At 45.8% G+C, this 18,559-nt stretch overlaps 1 protein-coding gene across 2 annotated transcripts in view; it reads left to right on the forward strand.

The window, feature by feature from the left end:
• LOC147463693 (glutathione gamma-glutamylcysteinyltransferase 3-like) overlaps positions 1-18,559 on the forward strand; it is an 88,601-nt gene that overhangs the window by 51,860 nt on the left and 18,182 nt on the right. For both annotated transcript variants that reach the window (XR_015185274.1, XM_086490247.1), the window contains exons 5-6: positions 6,211-6,262; positions 14,086-14,316. Coding sequence is in view for 1 of the 2 variants with exons in the window: in XM_086490247.1 (XP_086346373.1) it covers positions 6,211-6,262; positions 14,086-14,316 (283 nt within the window). In the remaining variant the exon portion in view is untranslated. The remainder of the gene's footprint in view (positions 1-6,210; positions 6,263-14,085; positions 14,317-18,559) is intronic.

Raw genomic sequence — 18,559 nt, forward strand, 5'->3', positions numbered from 1 at the left:
TTTCATGTCAGCCGCCTTAAAGTGAAATTGGGTGAAGCCGACGTTGTTGTGCCTATCGAGGAAAATGTATGGCAAGATATGCAAACTGAGTATATTCCTCGGAAACCAGAAGCAGTTTTAGATCATCGTACCCGTCATTCGCGCCAAAAGGCTTATGAAGAGTACTTAATTAAATGGAAGGGTCAATCTGAAAGGTTTGCTACTTGGGAACCTGTTAGAGTATTGAAGGCTCAGTATCCCCACTTCATTGATGAGGACATCGATGGTTCTTAAGGGGGGAAATATGTTATGTCCCGCTCACAGGAGAGGGGATCTAGCTCAGATGCCGTCGGGATGGGCGTCCAGTGTCCGGGCGAACGTAGTGTGAACCCGGTCAGTGTGGCCGGCCATTATTATAAAAGGGAGGCCAAGGCCTCAGTTACAGTTATCGACCCCCACTGGTAGAGTGCTAGTGGTTAGCCCGTGAGGCTAGGAGTGCGCGAGGTTACCTCGAGGAGGTGAGGCCGGATGTTATGGGACGCTCGGTCTTACAGGTGCACGTCTATGTCCTCAGACATTGGCCCCAGCACGGGGGAGCTGCCGGATGGTGGCTATGGTCGGGTGGTTTGTCCGACACGTATGTGTAGGCGGTCTGTGTAGCCGGGAGATCCATTCGCCTTGTACGTTTTACATACACTTGCACGCACAATGTCCATTCACTTTGTTTATGATCATAGCATTCTCTCATTAAGAACGGAAGGCTCTACCTTCCATAAGAACAAAAGGAACCTTGAGCACAGTTTGGAGCACTCATCTTGAGCAAAGCGCAAACATTCATTCCGTTGCACCTAACATTGGTATCAGAGCTTTGGTAGTGTTCTGTATCACTCAAGGAAAGAACCACAAGGATTTTTTTTGCTTGTTGCGGTCGCATGAACCCAAGTTCGCTTGGGCATGTCGATTCCTAATCGTGTTTTTAAAGAGTGACAGGAATCCCAAGAAAGAAGGGCTTGTCCAACCTCCCCTTGTGCCTCTTTTCACTCATTGAGAGCGGACCGTGCACTTAGCGGCTGGCCAATCGACGTGAGGTGGGAAAAAGCAACCTTGGTGTGAGCGCAAGGCCGCCAAGGGGTGCGCCCGCCAAAAAGAGTAGAACTCGGGTGAAGAGAAGATCCTTCTCAAACGCGGTTTGCAAGCGAAAGAAAACCTCAAGAACCTCAAGAACCCAAGAACCACAAGAACCCAAGTTCCTCGTGAACTTAAGAACCCAAGACCACAAGAATCCACAAGAACCCACAACTTCAGAATGGTCATCACTCGAAGCGGAATGGATACTTGATGAGCATGAGAGAGGCGAAGAAGGAATTTCCCCACCAGGAGGTTTTTTGACCCTTCCACATCTACGTCAAGGATTGCATTAACTCCTATGGAGGCTTTGAACCAGATGTTTATGGAAAGGAAGTTAGAACGCGAAATAAGAAATGCAGAAAGAAAAGTAGAAATGGATCGCAGAAATGCAGAAAGAATGGCAGAAATGGAACACAGACACGCAGAAAGAAGAGCAGAAAGAGAAGCAGCAAGGAAGGAAGCCAAAGCAATACAAAAACAGAGCGACCGACAAAACAAAGAGTTCTGGCGACTCTATTCTCAAGTTCAGGCACAGATGCAAGAAATTTGGGGAAAGGAGATTCTCTCAGGCTCTTCTTCTCCAAAGCATGACACAGGATTTACATGATTATGAGGAGCATGATGAATTGAATGACAATGATTTGCTTGATGATTTGGATGACAAGCATGATGATTTGGATGATAATGATGAGCATGATGGTTTGCATGATCAAGATGTGATTTCTCACGAGCATGATGAGATGATCAAGATGTGATTTCTCACAAGCATGATGATTTGCATGAAGAGGACGTGATTGTTCACAAGGATGATGAGTTAGTTGATGCTTTTTCTAGCGAAGCTAATCTCATTGCAGATTTGATCAACCACGAAGAACCGATCTTGGCTCTCGAGCCTAGGTCCCAAGAACCCCCTCAGGAAGAATCGCCCCCCTCAGGAAGAACCGATCTTGGCTCTCGAGCCTAGGTCCAAAGAACCCTCACAGGAAGTATTATGTGTTCGCATGATTGATACGTACGTATTGTTCGAGTGTTTCATTCGTGATCGTTTCTTGTATATTAGTCAGCGTCTTTATGTGATCCCTTTTCCTAGGCATGACATATTGTATGTTGAGCACGTTTCACTCATGGATGAGCACGAATGTATGCGGATTGTTCATGAAAAGCTGAAAGGTATGTATGTAAGGAAGTCACATTCTATGTCTCTTTCTTGGCATGACCTAGTCGTAGACAGAGCACATGAAAGTATGAGCACCAAGCATGGTCATTTCCGTTGTGAATTGCCACAGTTGATTGCTTTAGATCAGAAGAGAAAGATTCGATCTCATTGTTTGCGTGTGTGAGGTGAACGGTTTGGCACTCTGTCTCTTTGTTCATCTACATTGCATGCACAGTCTTGGAGGAAGACAAGATTTTTTCCACTCACTTTACATGGAATGGGTATGTTCATGTTTTTGTGTTGGAAGTGGTTTCAGGAATTTTCAGCCATGGAGATTCTTGAAGAAGAAAGAAGCATGACTCTCGACGAAGTTGAAGGATTGAAGGAGCCACAGAAGACTTTGTGTTGCTTTCGGCGCGGCCCAAAGAAGCAAGCTTTGCAGACCTTTATGAAGTTCAAGTATCACACGACCCACACATCAGAGTGGGCCGGCGAAGAGTCCCTTCCAGGATTCCGGATGCTATTGGCGATCTCCCTCGACACCATATAGTTCGGTACCAGTACTTCACTTTGAAAAGGAGGGGATGTCACGTGACACATGCAGCCCTATGTGTCCGTGGACAAGCTACAGCATGATTAGGGTTCAATCAGTCCAGTCAGTCTAGATTAGAAGTGATCTGGCACTTTTGTGAGTCTATTCGTAGAGTGTGCATGCCCAGTCACTTAGTGTAGATGCATATCCTCTGGTTGCACACAACATGATCATAAGCATTCCCATGAGAATCCATCAAAATCCTTCAAGGGAATTTTCCAGTGCATTTAGCTTGTTTTACCTATTTTTGACATTTTTCACTTATTATTTTTAAGTGACTTTTGTTGGAAAGTAGGTAGGGCAATTTTGCTAAGTTTGTATATAAGCAAACTAGAGCTAGCACTATTTGGCGAAGAGGCAACAGGAGCCAAGCTCATCAGACAACTTCTAAACAAGACCCTTGGCGGTACTTCCCTCCAAGCAAGAACTTCATCATCTAGCGTTTCCATCAAGCATCATTACCTAGCGTTTTCAAGATCTGCACCATTGCCAAACCCCCAGCATACCTAGCGTTTGCATCAACAAGGATCGCCAGCAGAAGACCACAAAAGCTAGCGTTTTTGTTCCCCTTCAACTAGCGTTTTTGTTTCTCATGACCTAGCGTTTTTGGCAGTATTCAGCAACGATTTTCAGCAATGAAGTAGTTGCAGATTCAGGCCTCGAAGAGTAGCAGATTCAGCCCCGGTAAGACCATCAGTTTTCAGCCTTGAAGATCCTCAGCTTTCAGCCCTAAACCTGCAGATTTTCAGCGACAAAGACCCACAGAAAAGGCCCCAAAAATCAGCGTTTTTGGACCCGCAGCAGATTTCAGCCCATAGCGTTTTTGGACAGCAGTAGCAAGATCGTAGATTTCAGCCCTTAGGTCGACTTCGTCATCACCGTCGTCATCGTCGACATAGCCTAGACTTGCATCAATCTCATGCATACCGTTTGTACCAGATTGTGCAATCATAAGTAGACCACTCTCGCCAACGAGAATGGGGCCTTCGGAGGAGGGTTTTACAACGTCTCTGGTGTCGTATCTCTCTTCTCTCTCTATCTCTCAGTGTCATACACTTGCACGCACAGTGTCCATTCACTTTGTTTGTGATCATAGCATTCTCTCATTAAGAATGGAAGGCTCTATCTTCCATAAGAACCAAAGGAACCTTGAGCACAGTTCGGAGCACTCATTTGAGCAAAGCGCAAACATTCATTCTGTTGCACCTAACAAACACTAGACAAGCAGTTAGTTACAGTTGGGCTAGAGTTCACACTGGACGGACTCTCACTTGGGCAATGACACATGGCAAGTGATACGGATGGTGGTCCAGTGGACACCGTGGCAAGATCACCACCACCTTAGTTGGGAGATAGGCTTAGGTGGATTGGGATATTGCCAGCCGTTGGTGGCCCTTTAGGAGATAGATATGTGTGGTTGGTTCTAGTTTGGAGAGAGTATCATCTACTTTTGTGTGGTCAATCGTCTAGAGTCTTATCATCTTGAGTTGTATACGTCATGTCTGCACCGTCCCTGCACAATTGGGCCTCAACACCCCTACTGTACCTATGAGATCGGGGCTGGAGCCGACTGTGCTACCATGCCAGAGTCTGTATTGGTTTCTTTGAGTTTGTCGATATTCATGCTGTTCATGTTCAGGTTCTGCTGAGTCGTATTGTTTTTGCTATGTTGTTCATTATCATTTGTGTTTGCATTCTGTGGAGTGAGATCTCACGCACATTGCATTGAGGAGCACCCACTATAGAGGACACGACACATTATCTCCGCTACAGGTGCTCTCATTTTTGGCACGCCGGGTGGGACCTCAACTGAAATCTCACTCCGTGTAGAGAGAAGAGTCAAGTCGAGGAGCTGCTGGGTTCAGCTCTCTACCTTCCTTGCTCTGTTGGGTTCGACTGGGTCGGCTTAGTCTTAGTTCTAGACCTGCTGGTCTAGTCTCTCGTCTTGGTCTAGTCTCTCTGGTCCAAGTCCACCCAAGTGGTCTTGTCACTCGCCTTGGTCTAGTGGTCTAGTCTCTCTCGTTCAGGTCCAGCCAAGTGGTCGAGTCTCTCTCTCGCCTTGGTCTATTGGCGATTGGACCAGTTTTCAGCAAGTGAAAGGTCTTCGTGCCCAAAGCTTGGGTGGGCTTTTGGTTACTGCATGACACATACAAGGCAATCAAAAGAGCGACAAAGCCCACTACTAAGTCCTTTGAAGTACTACCACAGGAAGCGTCAACCCTTTGTGCCAAGTAGAAGTCCACCAACGCCATTACCCCTACCTTCCCCTGCAGTTACCTCCATTCCCTCAACCAGTTCTACACCTCCCCGGTCACCCCCTACAATAAACTTTTTATCCCTTGTGTTACAGCAAGCTCCAGTGCAACAAGCTCCTGGACAGACAGCCATGGAGGAGCTCGTTTCCGACTTTCAAGGGTCTCTCCACAGAGGATGCTGACTACCATGCCTGGAGGTTTGTTTCTCTATGCAGAGGATGTGGCCTCAACCGAGAAGATGCCTACTTAGTACTCTTTCCATCCACCTTGGATGGCTTAACCGACAAATGGTATAGTCAGTTTGCAGAGAACCACGATACGACGACAGTTCTGTGAAGCTTTCAGGCCAAGGGACTTCCAAAAGGTTCTGGATGAATTGGCCAATCTGATGCTCCAGCCAAATAAGACTTTTGCAGAACTCATGACTAGAAACAAGTCTCTGGTCGCTAAGCTTCCTAAGCAACTAGGTGAATTTATGGTTAAGAAGTGGGTGGAGAAGGCTCTTCCCAAAATCTCTCAACAAAAACTTTGAGAGAGTCTCCAACCTGACGCCACTCTGGAGGAATTTGTCGTAGCGGCTACTCGGATAGATTGTATATATATATATATATATATACATACATACTAGCTGTCATCTCAATAATCAATGGTCTCACGCAAAGTTTTCTTATAAAGGCCTTCTCTTGTTCTAAAAGGCCATGTGAACCTTCATCTTGTTTTTCATTGCTGTGGACGAACATCATGTAACAAAGATTCTTGGATACATTGCATGGTGGTGACTCTGCTTAGGTCTATTGTTTTGTGGATGAATCCTTACTGAGGTTACAGCCTAGTCTTTTTCCCCATGTATGTATCCTAGTAAGTGTGCAAAGCTATTGTACAGGAGAACGTGTGCGTGCATGGAGCTGTAAGAGTAATTTTCTTCAATGCATTTAATTCAATTTACCTTTTAATATTTGTGGTTTCTGATTGGATTTACCGTTACTACTTTCACACTAGTACTTGCTTCATGATCGTGTTCAGCAATGCATTTGGATATGTTTTATATCTCTTGCTATAAATACGTGCTCTGACAAGCTGAGTTGTGGAAAATCTTGAAGGTTCATGATTATTTACAAGCGCGAAAGACCAACATGCTTTCTATTCACATTGGTAAGATAGCACACTCCATAATGCACGTTCATTTTGAATATTTGATATCGATTGTATGGTCCAAAGATTAGGAGTTTAAGTTTCTTTTTCTCTATGGACATATCTATATGTTGCCAAGTAGGTGGTTGTGCTTATTGTTGTGATTGAGGGAGAGAGAGTTGTTGGAGCTTTGACTGTTCTTAACTGATTTATTCTTGGATCTTTTGATTTTCTGGAAGTGCATTTGTTCAGAACTTCGCTGAGCATGTATGCTGGATGCACCTTATAGAGTGTTGTAGATGTTTGTTATTCAGATGTCTATCAATGTCTACTTGTATGGGTTTTCTGCTCAAGCATTGTAGTTAATTCTTTTTATTTTGTTGCTGAGTCGTGACGTTGTAATATTTACAAGGGATTGATTATATGTGGAGTTTAAACAAATGATGTCCTCACCAGAGAGGGTCAAATGGACTGGCTGTTTTGGCGCATTGGGAAACGAACAAAAAATTCCTTGTGTATTTAGTTTTGGAGCCCTAGTTACAGGTGTTATCTCAATTGAGCTCCATCAAAATCCACCTTCCCAAAGTCAAAGCTTTAGTTTCTTAGCACCTTCTTGTATGAGCAATATCACAAGTTGCTTTCTGTTGGCTGACTGCTTGTTCATGTTTCACAGAAGTTTCTTGATAGCGATGGAGCTCCTTTCTTATGGTAAATTGCAAGCATTAACAAGATTGCTCCGTTAGCTGCGTTCGCATCGAATGAAGATTGAGCAAAATATTTGACATACAAGTAGACCAAAGCACCGCCAAGTACAATATTTCTTCACCAACAATCCCTTATCAACAATCTCAATGTGAGAAACCCTCACTTTGCATTTGTCAAAAGCAACCCAGAGCACTCCAAGAGACCTCACTTCGCATCTGGTGAAAGTAGACCAGATCTTTTTTGCCGTACCCATATCAGAGCGAATTTTTAGGCCCATATCACCATCTTGCATAGAGCCACATGCCTTCAAGATGCATGCATAGGTGATTGCATATAGACAAAGGCCCTCACTTTGCATCCACTGAGAATAGCCAAGAGCTTTCCATCCTTGGTCCTATTGTGTGTATCTTGCAATTAGTTAACACCATTCCGAATAGTAAGCTCCTCAAGAACCTGCAGAAAACAACCCAGAACTCCCGGCGCGGCCCTTTGTCGGGCATATCGTGCAATCATAGCGTTCAAGATACAACATCCTGCACCACATTTGTCATATATATCGACCAAGGCATTGCCAAGCACGGCAATTTTTTGCAGCAGCCCCTATTAAACACAATTTTCAAGCCCATATTGGCATCTTGCGTACATCAAGATGCACACGTATGTGATTGCATCTGGAGAGAGGTCCCCGCTTTGTATCCCTTGAAAACAACCGAGAGCTTTCTGGCCCTGCTTCTGTTGTACGTATCCCGCAATTACTTAACGCCGTTCCGAATAGTAAGCTCCTCAATCACTTGCAGAAAACAGCACAGAGCTCCCGTCGCGGCTGTTGTTGGGCATATTTTGCAATCATAGCATTCCAAAAGACAACATCCTGCACCACATTTGGCATAGATATTGACCAAGGCATTGCCAAGCACATCAATTTTTTGCAACAACCCCTATTAAAGGGAATTTTCAAGCCAATATTGGCATCTTGCGTACAAGCACATGCCTTCAAGATGCACACGTATGTCATTGCATCTGGAGAGAGACCCCCGCTTTGCATCCATTGAAAACAATCGAGAGCTTTTTGGCCTTGTTCCTGTTGTGTGTATCCTGCAAGCAATGCACTCCAGGAAACGGCATTTGGGACAGGAAGCTCCTTGTGCTCGTTTTGTGCTTTCTGAAGTGCACCACATTTAGTATATGTATTGACCGAAGCATTGCCAAGCACGGCAATTTCTTGCAATGGCCCTTGACCAACAATATGATAGTGAATTTTTAAGCCCACATAAACATCTTGCGTAGATGCCTCAGTAGGTGATTGCATCTATGGCTACAAAGGTGATTGCATCTGCTGACCCGCATGCCTTCAAGATGCTTGCGTAGGTGGTTGCATCTATGGCTGCGTACTTGATTGCATCTGCAGACCCACATGCCTTCTAGATTCCTGTGTAGGTGTAGTTGATTGCATCTGGAGAGAGACCCTGTCTACGATTGCATTTGCTGTCCCGCATGCCTTGGAGATGCTTGTGCAGGCATAGGTGATTGCATTTGGAGAGACCCTACCTACCATTGAGACAGGAAGCTTCTCAGGCACGTTTTATGCTTTTTGAAGTGCACCACATTTAGCATATGTATCGACCAAGGCATTTCCAAGCACGAGAACTTTTTGCAACAGCCCCTGACTAACAATATCATAGCAAATTTTTAAGCCCGTATGAACATCTTGCATGGAGCCACATGGTTTGAAGATGCACGTGTATGTGACTATATCTGGACAGAGGCCCTTGCTTTGCATCCGTTAAAAACAGCCGAGAGCTTTCTGTCCCTGCTCTTGTTGTGTGTACCCCGCAATCAATGCACTCCAAGAAACGCCATTCGGGACAAGAAGCTCCTCAGGCACATTTTGCGCTTTATGAAGTGCACCACATTTAGCATACGTATTGACCAAGCACGACAATGTCTTGCAACAACCCTTGACTAACAATATGAGAGTGAATTTGTAAGCCCATATCCAGCCCACAGCTTTCGGCGCGGCCCATGTCGAGTATATCTTGCAGTCATAAGATTCTAAGAGACAAAATCCCGCACCACATTTGGCATACATATCGACCAAGGCATTGCCAAACATGGGCAATTTTTTGCAACAGCCACTATTAAAGAGAATTTTCAAGCCCATATCGGCATCTTGCGTACAGCCACATGCCTTCAAGATGCACGCTTGTGTGATTGCATCTGGAGAGAGGCCCCCACTTTGCATCTGCTAAAAACAGCCGAGAGCTTTCTGGCCCTGCTCCTGTTGTGCGTATCTCGCAATCAATGCACTCCAAGAGATGGCATTCGGGAGAGAGGCCCTGCCTGCGATTGCATCTGCTAATCGGCATGCGTTTGAGATGCCTGCGTAGGCGTAGGTGATTGCATATGGAGAGACCCTGCTTGCCATCGAGACAAGAAGCTTCTCAGGCACGTTTTGTGAGGCCCTCACTTTGCATATGCTGTAAACAGCCAAGAGATTTTTGTCCTTGATCCTGTTGTGTGTATCCCACAATCAATGCATTCCAAGGGACGGCATTCGGAACAAGAAGCTCCTCAGGCACGTTTTGTGCTTTCTCAAGTGCGCCCCATTTAGCATACGTATTGACCAAGGCCTGCTCTTTGTATCCGGTGAGAACAAACGATTGCTTTCTGGCCCTGCTCTTGTTGTGTGTATCTCACAATCAATGCACTCCAAGAGACGGCATTCGGGACAGGAAGCTCCTTAGGCACGTTTTGTGCTTTCTGACGTGCACCACATTTAGCATACATATCGACCAATGCATTGCCAAGCGCAAAAATTTCTTACAACAGCCCTTGACTAACAATATCAGAGTGAATTTTAAGCCCATATCAACATCTTGCGTAGAGCCGCATGCCTTCATGATGCCTACGTAGGTGATTGCATCTATGGCTGCGTAGGTGATTGCATCTGCTGACCCACATGCCTTCAAGATGGCTGCATAGGTGATTGCATCTACTAACCCGCATGCCTTCCAGATGCATGCGCAAGCATAGTTGATTGCATCTGGAGAGAGACCATGCTTGCAATTGTATCTCCTGACCCACATGCCTTCGAGATGCCTGCGTAGGCGTAGGTGATTGCATCTGGAGAGACCGTGCCTGCCATCGAGACAAAAAGCTTAGCATATGTGTCGACCAAGGCATTGCCAAGCACGAGAATTTTTAGCAACAACCCTTGAATGACAATATCAGAGCGAGTTTTTAAGCCCATATCAACATCTTGCATAGAGCCACATGCCTTCAAGATGCACGCGTAGGTGATTGCCTGTGGACAGAGGCCCTCACTTTGCATCCGCTAAAAACAGCCAAGAGCTTTCTGTCCCTGCTCTTGTTGTGCGTATCCGCAATCAATGCACTCCAAGAGACGGCATTCGGGGCAAGAAGCTCCTCAGGCACGTTATGTGCTTTCTGAAGTGCGCCACATTCAGCATACGTGTCGACCAAGGCATTGTCAAGCACGGAAATTTCTTGAGACAGCCCTTGACTAACAATATGAGAGCAAAATTTTAAGCCCATATCAACAGCCCAAAGCTCTTGGTGCAGCCTATGTCGGACATATCCTGCAGTCATAGCGTTCCAAGAGACAACATCCAGCACCACATTTGGCATACATATTGACCAAGGCATTGCCAAGCACGTATTTTTTTTTTCAACAACCCCTATTAAAGTGAATTTTCAAGCCCATATCGACATCTTGCATACAACTACATGCCTTGCAGATGCACATGTGTGTAATTGCATATGTAGAGAGTCCCCCGCTTGGCATCCGCTGAAAACAGCCGAGAGCTTTCAGGCCCTACTCCTGTTGTGCGTATTTAGCAATCAATGCACTCCAATAGATGACATTCGGGAGAGGAAGCTCCTCAGGCACGTTTTGTGCTTTTGAAGTGCACCACACTTAGCATGCGTATCGACCAAGGCATTGCCGAGCACGACAATTTCCTGGAATAGCCCTTGACTAACAATATCAGAGTGCATTTTTAAGCCCATATCAACATCCTATGCATGCCTTTAGGATGCCTGCGTAGGTGATTGCATTTGCTGACCCGCATGCCAAGAGATTTCTGGCCCTGCTCTTGTTGTGCGTATCTCCCAATCAATGCACTCCAAGAGACCGCATTCGGGTGCGTAGAGTTGCATGCCTTTAGGATGCCTGCGTAGGTGATGCCTTCAAAATTGGCTGTGTAGGTGATTGTGCCCTCACTTTGCATCTGCTGAAAACAGTCGAGAGAAGGCCTTGCTTTGCATACATATCCACCAAGACAGTGCCAAGCACAACACCTCTTTTCAAGCATGACACCTCTGTTCAAGAGCCTCTGACTAACAATATAGTTGTGAATTCTTGTGCCCATATCACATCTTGCGTAGAACCACAACCTTCAAGATGCATGCATAGGTGATTCCATCTAAACAGAGGCCCTCGATGAGCCCTCACTTAACGTACATATCAACCAAGACAGTGCCAAGCACGACACCTATTTTCAGGCATGACACCTCTGTTCAAGAGCCTCTGACTAACAACATAGTTGTGAATTCTTGTGCCCATATCACATATTGCGTAGAACCACATGCATGCATAGGTGATTCCATCTGAAAAGAGACCCTCGCTGAGCCCTCTCTTCACATACATATCGACCAAGACATGGCAAGCATGACTTCTTTTTTCAGTAGCCTCTAGCGCGGGCTGGGCTGCGTTCCTACCTTGGCGCTATAGAGAGCCCTGCGCCGTCGATAAAAGAGCTGGTGCATGCCATTGAAAAGGTCACGACATGTGGATCAAGCAGAAGTTTTTTGAACGGAGCCATGTGGGTTAACGAGAGGGCAGCATTGCGATTTTGGCTTCTACGCTAACGAAGTAAATAGAGAGCCCTGCGTCGTCGTTAAAAGAGCTGGTGCATGCCATTGAAAAGGTCACGACACGTGGAGCAAGGAGAAGTTTTTTGAACGGAGCCACGTGGGTTAACGAGAGGGCAGCATTGCGATTTTGGCTTCTACGCTAACGAAGTAAATAGAGAGCCCTGCATCGTCGATAAAAGAGCTGGTGCATGCCATTGAAAAGGTCACGACACGTGGATCAAGGAGAAGTTTTCTCAACGGAGCCACGTGGGTTAACGAGAGGGTGGCATTGCGATTTTGGCTTCTATGCTAACGAAGTAAACAGAGAGCCCTGCGTCGTTGTTAAAAGAGCTGGTGCATGCCATTGAAAAGGTCACACACGTGGAGCAAGGAGAAGTTTTCTGAACGGAGCCACGTGGGTTAACGAGAGGGCAGCATTGCGATTTTGGCTTCTACGCTAAGTAAATAGAGAGTCCTGCATCGTCGATAAAAGAGCTGGTGCATGCCATTGAAAAGGTCACGACACGTGGAGCAAGGAGAAGTTTTTTGAACGGAGCCACGTGGGTTAACTAGAGGGCAGCATTTTGGCTTCTACGCTAACGAAGTAACAAGAGACTCCTTTTGAGCTTGGGATTTTGTACCCACTTAAGGAACCCCTCTGGACTGCAGAGGACTTGAGTCTTCCCAGGTGCTGTGATCGATGGCCTTTTCATGCTGTGATAGATGTGATAGAAGGCCTCCTTATAGGAGATGTGAGGATACAAATGACAGTTGTACCGCACCCCATCATGAAAAGGCATTTGAAGTGAGTAGTAGACATGTCCATTGCCGCATCTGTTTGATATAGAGGTGCAACCACTTTACCTTCTCCGCCTTTTTACCAGGCTCCCTAGTCACTCCCCTACTGTCTTCAACACGAAGCTCGTCGGGACAGCTGTCTCTGCCTGGAGCAACCTTGCATCCCTTACCAGCCCCCCCTCCTGGTGCTCCAGACTTCATGGCAATTGTTCAGGCGTTTCTCCCTCTGTCAATGATCCCGCTGGTTAGGTGGTGCCTTCCTTGCTCGGGTTTGGTTTCTGTTTTTCTTTTCTTGCCTGTTCTGTTCTCTTTTCTCTTTTGTGTGAGTGTGTGTGTGTGTCCCTCTTGTGGCTTGCTCTGGGTGTGTGCGCGTGCGGGTGTGTGCGTGTGTTTCGAGGCTTGCCTTTCGAGTGTTTGTGCTCCTATGTTGCCCTCTTCAGGCTTGCTTTTGGGTGTGTGAGTGTAGGTGCGTGGAAGCTTGTCTTTAGAGTTTGTTTTGTCCTTATTGCTGCTGCTTTTGTTTGGTTTGTTTTATTTCTTCTTTCTTGCTTGGCTTAGGTTGTTGTTCCGGGTTTGGTCTTTGTTGTGGCTGGTTAGTGTCTTGGTTGTTCGCGGTTGGCTAGCTGCTCCCATCTCCACTCGCTCTACCAAGATTCTTCAGCCCGTTTTCACCAGGTTTGTGTGTCAAAGCCTCCTACATAGTCTCCTTGAAGCTCCCTCTCCAGCTTTGGTCTCAGGAGCCACCTTCAACAAGTGGACTGCTCGCTCTCCTGGATGACAGCTCCTTGTCAGGTCTGGTGTAGTGCTTTATTCCACACCTTGTGTCATCCTCCTCAAGTTTCTTGGTGATGTCAGTTGCCCATCTTCGCCACCAACTGCTCTTCCCCTTCTGTTACTCCATAACCACTTGCTGTTAGATTTTTCCAGTTGGCATCTGCCCGACACCGAGCTTCTCGCAGTTGCTCACTGTCATCTTCACCGCTGGTGGCTTTTGATGGCTTTGGTTCTCGATTCTCAGTTGCTGATTGGCAACTCTTCAGACTTTTGTTCCTTTGAAGTTGAGATCTCTTGCTCATTATTTCTCCTTTGAGGGGGTTACATCTCTGTCCAGTCCATGTTCATGCCATCATGAATCTTCTCCTCGTTTCAATTGCAGCTTTCATGCACTTGTTACCTTCACAAATTAGAATTCAAGGTGGAAACTGTAAGACGAGCTTTACTTAAAACAAGCTAGGGGTAAAAACTCCAGACAGAGAGCAGTCTCTAGGACCTTGTGTAGTTTATAATTACTTTATTTCTTGATCAAAGTCCACATAAGGAACCCTCCACCTTTCTTTTTTGGCAGGCCTCATGATTATTTACTAGTTTGATTTCAATTTACGCATTACTGAGATCCCGTTTTTTCAATTTTTAAAAGTAACCATTGTCATGTAAAATATTATGACTGCTCAGGCTTGAATATGCAGTCATGCAAAGATGAGCGGTGGAGAGCTATGTGCAAGTATCTGTTGGAAAAGATTCCTCAGCTGTTAAAATCAACAGAGTTCACCAGTGTGGAACAAGTCATTCACACTGTTTTTGGTTCTCTACCAGCAGATGTTGCTTCTTTTGTGAAGTGGATAGTGGAAGTAAAACCTGCCAGTGATGGACCTGTCAAAAAAGTGGACAGAGATGAGACAGAACGTATTTTGTACAAGGTACATTATCATGCATTAATCAGCCATGTTGAGTGGGTTCATATTAGTTTTATTTCTATGTTCCCCACAATGCTTGTGCAAAGGCATTTATTTGCCAGCCAGCTATCATCTTCTTTTTTTACAAGATGCATTTTAAGTATGACTTTCTGGCTTATCTTTTACAAACTTCTATATGATATGAAATTTCTTATCAGTGCATGTTTACCACATAATCAGGGGAGAGTGAGAAGTGAGAGGTGAGGACTGCACAGTTGAGAGGTCTTGCTATGCCTTTGGATGGCTCACCAGATTTCTTGGATCAGGAGTATGCATGAAACTTTGCTCTTTGCACGTTATGACACACACACTTTGGACAGTTTACGGGACGCTCTAGCTACCTTTTGCTTGGTCAATGGTGCACTCATCAACTGGCACAGGTCTTTTGGTTTTCTTGTAGGAGTTGATGAGGATTGTCACAGAACAATTTCACATGGTTGCCTAGAGGACAGGCTTGCAGATACTTCAGTTTTCATGTTGCCATTGATATGTCTGTTGAGTAGTAGTTTGAGCCAGTTTAACAGTCTCTCAGGAAGAAGCTTTGCCATTGGTCTTCCTTGCATTTGTCTTTGGCTGGTAGAGCCCTTGTGGTGAATTAGGTACTTCTTGCAACTGCTTGGTTCTCTACATCCTGCATGACTCTTCGCTCTGGAGTCATGGCACGTTTGTGCTGCCTAGTGCACAACTTTCTGTGGGCTGATTCAAATGGATCTACTTATACACGGCCACAAGTTCATTGGGACACCGTTATCTTGCCTAGAGAGGAGGGAGGCTTGGGAATTATTGATCCAGAGATGCAAAGCAAGGCATTGCTTGCCAAGCTCATAGTACGCAGATTATTTCCCTGGGGTGAGCCTCGGAAACAATTTTTTTTACTATGCTTTGTCATATGCCTCTGCTTGTCTTAGGTCCATGGACACCGCTGGCGCTTGGCATTTGACCATCCGTTTCATTTTTACTTGGAGATGCCATAGTTGTCACAGTTTATGTGCAAGTTGTTGAAGATTTGGATGGTTTTATGTCCTGCTTTGATTTGACACGCACCTTGTTGTTTGGAGGAGGTAGAGAGGCAGCCACTTGTTTGGAGTGCGTACGTGACAAGTTCAGAGGGTTGTGAGCTAAAGGACCAGCGTTTTCGCTCAGCGTTTTCAGCAACAGCAGCATTGTGCTTTTCCCTCAGCATCCCGCAATGTACCTCAGCGGAAAGCCATAACCTCCGTGCGGTCGCCCTTCTCGCCGTGGCCAAGACAGCGTTTTCAGTTTTCAGCCATCGTCATCATTGACGACAGCAGATCAGCCCTTAGCCTCGCGGCACTTGCAGAATCACATCAGCATCTCTAGCGGTCAAGGTTGAGACTGCGAGGTTAATGGGCTGAAAACTGAAAACGCTAGAGATGCTGATGGGATTCTGCAAGTGCGGCAAGGCTAAGGGTCGATCTGTTGTGGTCTATGACAACGATGGCTGAAAACTGAAAAATGCCGACTAAAGGGCTGACTGAAATTTGAAAACACTGTCTGGCCACGACGGGAAGGGCGACCTCGACGAGGCTATGGCTGCCCGCTGAGGTACTGCTGCAGGATGCTGAGGGAAAAGCAAAACGCTGATTTTGCTGAAAATGCTGAGCAAAAACGCCGGTCTTTGCTGAGAAAAACGCCAGAAGCTGCTGAGCACTACGGGTGCTGAGGGTATTGTTGATCTCCTCTGTGTATTCTGGCTTCTTCAAGTGCCCAAGGCCTTGCTTATCACCTGCATCTGGTTGGGTCGAACAGGCTTCCCTACGGCCCCATGACCTTGGAAATGAAAAGTCACTTTTAGTTAATAAAATCCCTTGTTAAGGGTTGGTTCACAGGCGGTAGGGAAAAGAGTCCATGTGGTGAAAATGCTTATGCTTGGTGAATGCTAATGTGTTGTGGAATCAGATGGTATGCAACTACTCTAAGTGAATAGAAATGAACGTCCTGCGTACAGACTCACAGAGGTGCTAGAACACTTCCTAGGCTGACCTAAACCCTAAAAATATTAGTTACAGATTGTCCACATGCACATAGGGTTAGATGTGCACGTGACAGGTCGCTGGCGGATCTCATCAATCTCCTCCATGGTAAGTAGTCTGATCGGGCGTGAGTGATCAATATGTGCTCAAGGTTCCTTTTACAGAAGGGGAGAGAGAGGCCCCCTTATTGTGTTGACCAAAACAAAAGAGAATGGAAAACTGTGAGAGAAAGTGCTGAGAGAGAGAGAGAGAGAGAGAGAGAGAGAGAGAGAGAGAGAGAGAGAGAGAGAGAGAGAGAAGATCGACAGCAGATAGGGTCCCCCTTTCCAAGGGCCCCCCTCTCTATTGCTAGAGAGGTATTTGCTTTAGTTTGCACAAAGTTTGGTACAATGGTTCTAAATGTTGAGATGCTTGACGACGACGACGATGGTCGCTTGCGGATCTCATCAATCTCCTCCATGGTAAGTAGTCTGACCGGGCGTAAGTGATCAATTTGTGCTCAAGTTTCCTTTTACTGAAGGGGAGAGAGAGCCCCCCTTCCTACTTTATGAGAGATTGTGCAATGACAAAAAAAAAAAGAGGATGGAAAACTGTGATAGAAAGTGGAGAGAGAAATGAAATGAAATGAAATGTTATATTAACGTCTTCAAAAGGCCAAAGTGACCTATGAGACCAGGAAGTTACAATGCGGTGTATCTGATATCAAGTCAGATTAACAAAATAAATTAAACTAGGGATAACAAGATATAAATACTGCGGAATCCTAAACTAAGCGGATAGGTGTGAAAGGCGAAAGGCGTGAATCGTGTGAACTGAGCTATACAATGTGTAGACAATTTGGGAGGGAAGTAGAAATCTATCTGCATAGAGATCCATCTTCATCTGCACTCTGGACTACGAAAAAGTATGGCTCGAATCCTTTGCTGTAGCCTCCTTCGAAACTGTGTAGCTCCTCTTCTCCATCGGGGTCGTCTAGATCTCCCTAGCTCCAATGCACGGTCTATTAGAATGCTAGTAGTGCGGGTAGACCTCTCCACTGTTGGTTGCTCCTTTGTCTGTTCTTCTGGGTGTACAATAGAGAGAGAGAGAGAGAGAGAGAGAGAGAGAGAGAGAGAGAGAGAGAGAGAGAGAGAGAGAGAGATGAAATGAAATGAAATGTTATATTAACGTCTTCAAAAGGCCATAGTGACCTATGAGACCAGAAAGTTACAAGGTGGTGGATCTGATACAAAGTCAGAGTAACAAAATAACCTAATCAACAGTACAAAACAAAGATATATATTATGGGATTCTAGATAGGTCGATGTGAGCTAAGCCGAAAAACTAAGCAAAAATGGGCGGCTAGTTGGGATAGTTGAATGAGAGAGAGAGAGAGAGAGAGAGAGAGAGAGAGAGAGAAGATCGACACCAGATGGGGTCTCCCCTTCCAAGGGCCCCCCTCTCTATTGCTAGAGAGGTATTTGCTTTAGATTGCACAAAGTCAAGTCTGGTACAATGGTTTTGAATGTTGAGATGCTTGACGACGACGACGATGCTTGCGGTCAAGGTTGAGACTGCGAGGATAATGGGCTGAAAACTGAAAACACTAGAGATGCTGATGGGATTCTGCAAGTGCGGCGAGGCTAAGGGTTGATCTGCTGTGGTTGATGACAACGATGGCTGAAAACTGAAAAACACCGACTAAAGGGCTGACTGAAAACTGAAAACGCTGTCTTGGCCGCAACGGGAAGGGCGACCTCGACGAGGCTATGACTGCCCGCTGAGGTACTGCTGTGCAGGATGCTGAGGGAAAAGCAAAACGCTGATGTTGCTGAAAATGCTGAGCAAAAACGCCGGTCTTCGCTGAGAAAAACGCTAGAAGCTGCTGAGCACTGCGGGTGCTGAGGGTACTATAGATCTCCTCCGTGTCTTCTGGCTTCTTCAAGCGCCCAAGGCCTTGCTTTTATACCTGCATCTGGTCGGGTCGAGCAGGCTTCCCTACGGCCCCACGACCTTGGAAATGAAACGTCATTTTTAGTTAATAAAATCCCCTGTTAAGGGTTGGTTCACACGTGGTAGGGAAAAGAGTCCTTGCGGTGAAAATGCTTATTGCTTGGTGAATGCTAATGTGTTGTGGAATCAGAGGGTATGCAACTACTCTAAGTGCCTAGACATGCACGTCCTGCGTATGGACTCATAGAGGTGCTAGAACACTTCCTAGGCTGACCTAAACC

The sequence above is a fragment of the Adiantum capillus-veneris genome, chromosome 2 (assembly GCF_014529385.1).
Source record: "Adiantum capillus-veneris isolate H3 chromosome 2, ASM1452938v2, whole genome shotgun sequence".
NCBI classification, from domain to species: domain Eukaryota; kingdom Viridiplantae; phylum Streptophyta; class Polypodiopsida; order Polypodiales; family Pteridaceae; genus Adiantum; species Adiantum capillus-veneris.